The 7,669-nt window shown below is 41.7% G+C and overlaps 1 protein-coding gene across 1 annotated transcript in view; it reads right to left on the bottom strand.

Moving 5' to 3' along the window:
• HMCN1 (hemicentin 1) overlaps positions 1-7,669 on the bottom strand; it is a 562,350-nt gene that overhangs the window by 7,345 nt on the left and 547,336 nt on the right. The window contains exons 104-105 of the mRNA XM_004706670.2: positions 4,232-4,582; positions 851-970 (exon numbers count right to left, since the gene is read on the bottom strand). Of these exons, the coding sequence (XP_004706727.1) occupies positions 851-970; positions 4,232-4,582 (471 nt within the window). The remainder of the gene's footprint in view (positions 1-850; positions 971-4,231; positions 4,583-7,669) is intronic.

The raw sequence follows: 7,669 nt of genomic DNA, 5'->3' as shown, positions 1-7,669 counted from the left end.
TCCTTCCTTCCTTCCTTCCTTCCTTCCTTCCTTCCTTCCTTCCTTCCTTCCTTCCAGTACTTTAAACTGCAGAAAAATATGATCTGAAGGGAAGAAACTGTTTCCTATTCATCTGTGTGTACCTTTTGCATCTTGCAATGTTAGCACATGGTAGTGCTCAAGAATCATTTGTAGGCTCAAAGAATAAATCTATTATTTACTTAATTATTCATTGGCTATCATACACACACACACACACACACACACCTGTCTCACAAGAATAAGAAAATATCAAAGTTAACTAAATTAGCACTCCCCTTATTTCCCCTTTCATCTTAGCCAATATGTAGGGGGAAGAATGTCTGGGGAGGTTTGTTCCCATTAATGAGCCCCGGGGGAGTTGTGCATTACACACGGGGCTGCTAATCCCCAGGTCGGTTGTTTGAGACCACCAGCCACCCTGAAAAAGAACAACGAGGCTCTCTGCTCCTGTCAAGATTTACAAGCTAGGAAACCCAGAGGGGTAGCTGTACTTCTATCCAAGAGGATCACTCTGATTAGGAAGCGGCAGCAACAGGCTTATTCCCATTAAGTTTTCAAAATGCAAAATATAGACTGATTTAGGAAATTCTAGCTCTTTCTACAAAGAGTAGACCAAAAAATGATTTATCAATTACTTTCTTTGTTTACTGCCTCACTGCCTCCCCTACTTGTAAAAGCAATGTTTAGACAAGCCTGCCCAGTGGGAATGGGAAGAAAGGGAAAGCAACGAGGAGAATAATTATTCAAAAAGAGGAAACATTTCATTCTCACGTTTTGCACTGTTGGTTTTAAGCAACGCTGAAGCAGAAACATCCCAACCCACTCTCACCTTGACAAGTCTTCCCATTCACCATGAGTTGATAACCAGGTGGGCAGATGCACTGGTAACTCCCAAAGGTATTCTTACACTCATGCTGGCAGGCATCTCGGTGTTCACATTCATCAACATCTGTCCAAAGAGAAAGCGTAGTGTACAAACATGAAGAACACGAGCAGGCCCCTGCCAGAGCCGACTAGCAACAAATGACTGATGTACCAGAGAACAGTTTCGTGGTGGTATTACGTTTATACATTTAAAAATTCTCAATGCTGTTGCAGATAAGGATCTGTTTTCAATTCAGTCAGCTATAAATGGCATCATGTTATAAAATGTGAACATTTCTTCGTGTGTAATCATGTATGAGCTGAATCCCCAAACTGGTCAATTTTCCCATTAGTTCAATAAGACAAAACTCAACTGGCAGAGGAACTGATTCGTACAAGGACCTAACACACCATAGTCCTAAATTCCTGACAGGATGATAGAACATACTTAAAAGATAGCATCTATATTAAGATTAATTGGGAAAGAGGCTTTTAGCTTTTAATTTATTTAAATTTTAGAGACTTATTCCTCTCCTTGCCTTCAACACAGTTTCCCTCAAAACAGATTATTCTCAAACACCACAAGTATTTTATTGTTGTGGTAGGAATATTCACTCAAACTAACACTATAACTCTAAGTTACTAATGGAAATTATACAAATTATATAAATTTCCATTTAGCATGAGTTGATAGCCTGGTGGGAAATACACTGATAGCCCCCCCAAAGGTATTTTTACATTCATGTAATCAGGGGTCCTTATTTTCACATCCATCAAAATATTTGATAGGCAAGAAAGTAAAATTTTACATATATAAAACTAGTCACATGATATATATTTACATATACACATTTTCTATGTTACTTTGACCATGCCACTTTATCTTTCAAGGATGTATTGTCTCTCAGTCAGAAAACAATGATGGAATCTACTCTAATTCAGAGGTTTGTTCTGGTGTTCAGAGATGCCTCAGTGTTTTCAAAAGTGGACACTCGCTGGGGAGTGCAGAAGCCGAAACCCGCACTTCATATTGGCTTCTGGGCTACAGTAACAAAGGTATTACATGTCAGGGGGCATTGTATAATTTTTTTCTGAAAAGGAGGTAATATGCCAAATAAATTTGGAAACCTATGCATTTTATAAATTACAAAGGTCTATCGTTAAACAATACCAAGAAAATAACAATAAAAGGAAAATTAGGGGTATGTAGAGATTTAATATTACTTGCTTTCAGAATAAAAAATGTAGTTCTAGAGACCTCAGATTTCTCTTCCCAATTGCTCTTTGCTTTCGGCTAGTATTAAACTTTGCTGCCCGTGCCTGAACACACCTCAGTCAATGGAAGGGTTTAGGGGAGACCAGGCGGTGAAATGGAAGCTGGAGCACAGGACGACGGACTGAGGAGAAGGCAGAGCGAAAACTGGGAGAGGAGGTAAGGTAAAGTTCCAGTCAGTTGGCATTTTCTCAACAGATATGCGGGGTGGATTCCAAAGGGTCACTGCTAAACACTCATTTAATTTTTATTTGCCAATCTTTTTACATCACTTAGGAAACTAAAGCATTCATCCTACAACTTGTGGTTTTCTTGCCCTCAGCTCTGCTTGAATTTCACGTAGTTAACAGCTCTTCCTAGAGTATGAGTTTTAAAGTACTCCCAAGGGTGATTTCTACAAGGGGACTCCTGTGTTCAGAGGCAATGCGATGTTCATCCCTCCTGGTAAACTTGGAAGTTAAATTCTTTAAAGGTTAAATTGCAGCCTGAGTTTTCAAGATTTCATAGTGTTAATGCAAACCTTCTGCATGCTCTCTATCCCAGACGGTTCATTAAAAGCATTTGGCAAGTTCTGGTTTCCTAATGCCAAAGCTCTCTGGAACCTCGTGTCGATTTCTTTATTAGTGCCCGCAATAAAGTGTCATATTTTAAAAATTATCAGTCTATTCACTGCCTCCAAATAAAACTTAAATATCCAACTCTCAAGTGGTTACAGAGGTCTCCTTTGGGTTCCCAAGACGGAGCCTCTCAGGGAAACCGCGGTGCCTCAACCATGGCCGGTTGTTCCGGGATGAGAATTCCATCACGTACTGCTGAGTCTGCCAATGGACTCAACCACACCAGGTGTGGGATGGTTGAAGTTTAAATAGAGGAAGAAAAAGGAGCTATCTACCATGAAGCTGATCACAAGGGCGGGGTTCCACACCCATCACCTTCTGCTTAAGACACATCAGAACATTTAGACAAAAAGTCCTAGAAAATATTAAAACATAGACCTAAAGAACAAAGGGTAATGGTTAAGCATCTGGAGGGATTGGGAGTCCAGTCGAGGAGAAGTGAGAGAGAATTTAGGTCCACCTAAGAGAAGATAAAGGTATAGAAACAGGGTTGGAGGAGGCAGGAAAAAGGATTTGAACTTAGCAAAAGAAATGTTTAAGACATTTCAAATAAATGTTTAACAGAAATATATTTAGGAGAGAATTCAAAATGTGGAGCACTTAGAGGACACATTAGAAAAAAGTGGTTGAAATAATGATTTTATATTTAAAGAATTTTTTCTTGCCTTCCTCTACCACCTCCCCCGCCCCCCCTTCCCTGCCTTCTTATTTCACCTAAAAAATAGTGACGCTGTGAATTATATGTTCCTTTTGTCTGGTTTGCTAATTTCCCTTGGTGCCTAGCTCAATGACATGCAATGTATGGATACTCTCAGAAAATGGAGTTAAATGAATGGCAGATGGTAATGTTTGCAACTTAACTGAAAACAAGATCTCCATTCTTGACTTGAAAATTACCCTTCACTTTTGCAGACAAATGAAATTACAAACACATATTCCAGAGCTTGCATTACCTTTTAAGTCACTTACATCCACACAGAATAAATGGTACTGAGGAATTCCCTGGGGAGTGAAGGGTAACAATCAATGGGCATCAGTTGTCATACGAGAATCAGGAAATAATTAAGTAGCTGAACCTGTCACTTGCTAGCCCACTGCTTAGGGATCAATCCCATACAATCATAATCACATGGGATTCGATTATGTGGCAGCATGTCTGTTTTCTTTTTTTGGATGCCACTGGAAAAAACTATTTCTCCCAAAGTGATCAAAGAGAGAATCTGACATATAACACAACAAATTATTTGAATGGGCCTCTGTAAATTTGTAGATTATTTCTCTGAATACAACTTGTGACAGTCAGAGGTCCGAGAGTATCTGTCTCGAAACCCGGAGTCCTGCCAGCCTTGAACGCAGCCGTGGTAGCACTCCGGGGATCACAGGCGCTGTAAAGATGCATCGCTGCTGGAGAGGACAGGAGCCCACAGAAAGGAAAGGCGACGTGGCTGACATTTACCTACACATGCGTCAAGGCTCGCCTCAGAGCCTTCTGGGCAAGTTTTCCTAAGAGTCCGTCTAGTCCTGGAGAGAGATGTCCTGCTGTTTCTATACTCTGAGTAGGAGCTGTAGAGATGTGAGTGTTGGCTGTACTGCTGCTGCGGTTGATAGTTGTTTCTCACAGGGGGGAACCTCGCGAGGTGATAGCTATTGTACTGCGTGCCATAACTGGGCAACCTCTCCAATCCAGCGCAAGATTTCCCGTCCCCTAATAAATGTTGTCCTGGGGGACAGATACACTTGAAGCTGCCGGGGGTGTTGGAGCACTGATGTGCACAAGGTTTAGGCACTTGATCACACTCATTAATGTCTGCTCGTGTAGCATGATACATAAAAAAGAGAAAAAACAAAACAAACATACACACACAAAACAGGAATAAAGAGTCAGTCTGTGAAACAACTGGAGGACATTCTGTTGCCCTCCAAAGCAGGGTTATATACAACAATTTCTCCTATGTGAACTATGGGCAAAGCTTTGACCCTTCAGTTTTGGAAGACTGTATATAGAATGATTCTGAAGTTGGCTTCCAGCTTTATGTGAACATACTTTTGGAGCGCGTGGCTCAGAAAACTAGACACTTGTTCTGTGAAACCATCCTCCTTTTATCATGAATTCTGCCTCCAGTGTTTTGTTTTGTTTTTCTTAAACAAAACATCCACACTTATTCTCCATTCGGACAGACCGCAGCAGCAGGTACACGCACAGGGCTTCTCTGTAGTGCACACATTCATAGGCATCATTAGCTTTGCAGACCATGATGCGCTATCCTCCCCTCCGTGGTTACATGGAGTATGATCACTGTGGTCCTTTCAGTTCCAGCAAGAAAGTTACAATGTGGCAAACCAAACAAAAGAAACACTTTCTCTTTTGTTTCCTGTGGTAGTTACATAATCTGGTGTCAATCTGAGAGGATTATGAGTGAAGGGGTGGAGTCTGGCCTGTCAATTAATGAAGGTATAACCAATAAGGGCTCTGTGTGGGCATGGCCTTATCCTGAGAATTCTGGAACTCCTATACTTCCTCTTTGGAGTGGGGAGACACTTCTTTCTTTCTGCTCACTCCCTGGGAGATGCTCTACTGACAAAACACAGGGCACTACACTGATAGACCCCGTGCCCTGGGAACTAGAGAAGCCACATGGAGACCCTGCCAGTGCTGTGATGCTTATAACGCCGCCATTGGATCCAAAGACTTTCTACCCACTGGCCTGTGATCGTCCTGCATTCAGCATCATTGCATGTGTTTTGTGAGTCTGAAGAGGACTTTATAGATTGCTATCAGACATATGGGCTTGGACTGGATTGGGTTGGGATGCTTTCTTAATGTATAATTACCTTTTATAAAAAACTCTCTCTTATACACATATGAGTTTCTATGGATTTGTTTCTCTAGTCTACCTGGACTAACACAGATCCTAAACAGTCAGGTGCAAGAACTAAAGGGGCAAGAAGCTTTTGATAACAGTCTTAACGCACATTTTCAATGTGGGGGCTACTTCGACAGCAAGGGGGAAGCTTTCTCTTGCCAGAAGCTGTGGGTCTCCTCTTTCATCTTCCTCCTCATATCATCAGAGCACCATATTTCCCTCACTTATTTTTATTATTATTTGTTCAAAAGGGGATGGAAAGAAAGAAAAACCAACAGAAACATCTCAAAGTTCTGACAGCTCCCACGAACACATCAACTCGTAGGTTTAAGACAGGGTCTGGGAAAAGCCTAATAGTTCATCAAATAGGAAAATAGAGACCATGGTTACAAAAATAATAAGTCAATAAATTAAAGCTTTTTAACCCAGAACTTGTCAGTTCCAATTTAGCAGCCTTTATGTGCAGAAGAAACCAGCTCCTAGCACAATCATTATAGGTTCGGTAGGCGCAATTGTACAGTGATAATAAGTAAAGATTATAATAAAGTTATACAGAGCATGAGAGATAAAAGAGATATAGAGAAATAAATGGAGTCAGACACATTTTATGGTAGCAATGCTCACCTCAGCCCCGCTTGGTGGTCCACGTGGAGGGAGGGGGACGGGAAGGAGGGCAAGGGAACAAGGGAGAAAGGTAGGGAGAGGAGAGAGGGAAGAGAGGGAGCCAGAGAGAGGTCAGAGAGCGATCTATATTGCCGACCCACACCTATATACCTTTTGGGGGGTGTGCCAGCCCACTAATTACAGGTAGAGACATATATCACAGGAAGGGGTTGCACTATAGGTTACACAGTAATGAGAGAGGGTGGTCTAGGGACATACACGCAATAGGAAGATGAAGGATTGGGGGTATACACATGACAAAATGGGTGGATCCTAGATTTAGGATGGCAGCTTAACTTTGACCTGTTCCCTGGGTCTCCATAGTAACCATTATCAGTAGGGTGTGCACTCCGCCCACAGGAACCAAACTAATGGTTTTAAGCTTCAGGGAGAGGTAATCCATTGTCTCCAGCAACAGGGAGCAGGCCCACCCCTGTGGTGGGACGAGACAGCAGTCTGGCAGTAATTGCAAGGATCTGACCTCCCCCCACATTTATGCAATATTCAGGGTGAAAAAAAATCTTCACAATGAGTTGACTTAAGTCATCAAGGAAATTAAAACAAACAAACAATCCACAAACCGGTAACAATTATGTGAACCTGCAATAAGAAATCCACCTTTGGATGAGTTTCTTCTTTAAGAAGGAAATCCCAGTTCTTCAGGAGTAGGCGCTGGAAAGCTATATTCAGTGTTCGGAAATCCCATGCACAGGAGGCCCCTGCCCTGGAGTTCAGGTAGACAGAGGCATGCTGCAGGTGTGGGCAGGTCTACTGTCTGCCTTTAGTCTTATCTCCTTGTTTGAGAAAACCAACTGGTACGTTTTATCAGTACGGGCTGTCAGACATTTTTATATGTGAGTGCAGTATTGGCATCTTGTATCTTATATACACTCCCGACTAGTTTCTGAGCTCAACTTTGGCAGGGATACCCTAAATTGTTGATATGTACATATCTTCCTCTGAGGGGCCAAGGTTTAAGAGAATGTTGAATTAAAGTTTAATTAACAGTAAACTACAATTACTGAAAAAGATGCAACAGTAACTCTAAGTACAATGAAAGCTCAATCTTCATCTCGTCATTTTCTTTTCTCTCTTCTGACGAATAACTCTTAATGTGGATTCTTGACTTTCCAAATGGCTTGAGAGGATTTTGAAAGGATGGAACTACTGTTGTAACTCCTTATGAAGGAGTCCTGATGGTGTAATGGTTAATTAAGCACTTGGCTGTCAACCCAAGGTTCGGGTCACCAGCAGCTTTGTTGGAGAAAGGCCTCATGATATATTTCAGTTTAGGAAACTACCCTATGGGGCAGTTCTACTCTGTCCTTAGGGATGCTATGAGTTAGCATCCATGGGATGACACACAA

This window comes from Echinops telfairi, unplaced genomic scaffold, assembly GCF_000313985.2.
Source record: "Echinops telfairi isolate 266 unplaced genomic scaffold, ASM31398v2 ScPeMD7_7424;HRSCAF=8462, whole genome shotgun sequence".
NCBI lineage: Eukaryota > Metazoa > Chordata > Mammalia > Afrosoricida > Tenrecidae > Echinops > Echinops telfairi.
The sequence above is the reverse complement of the archived record's forward strand: the minus strand, read 5'-3'. Positions and strand labels throughout refer to the sequence as shown.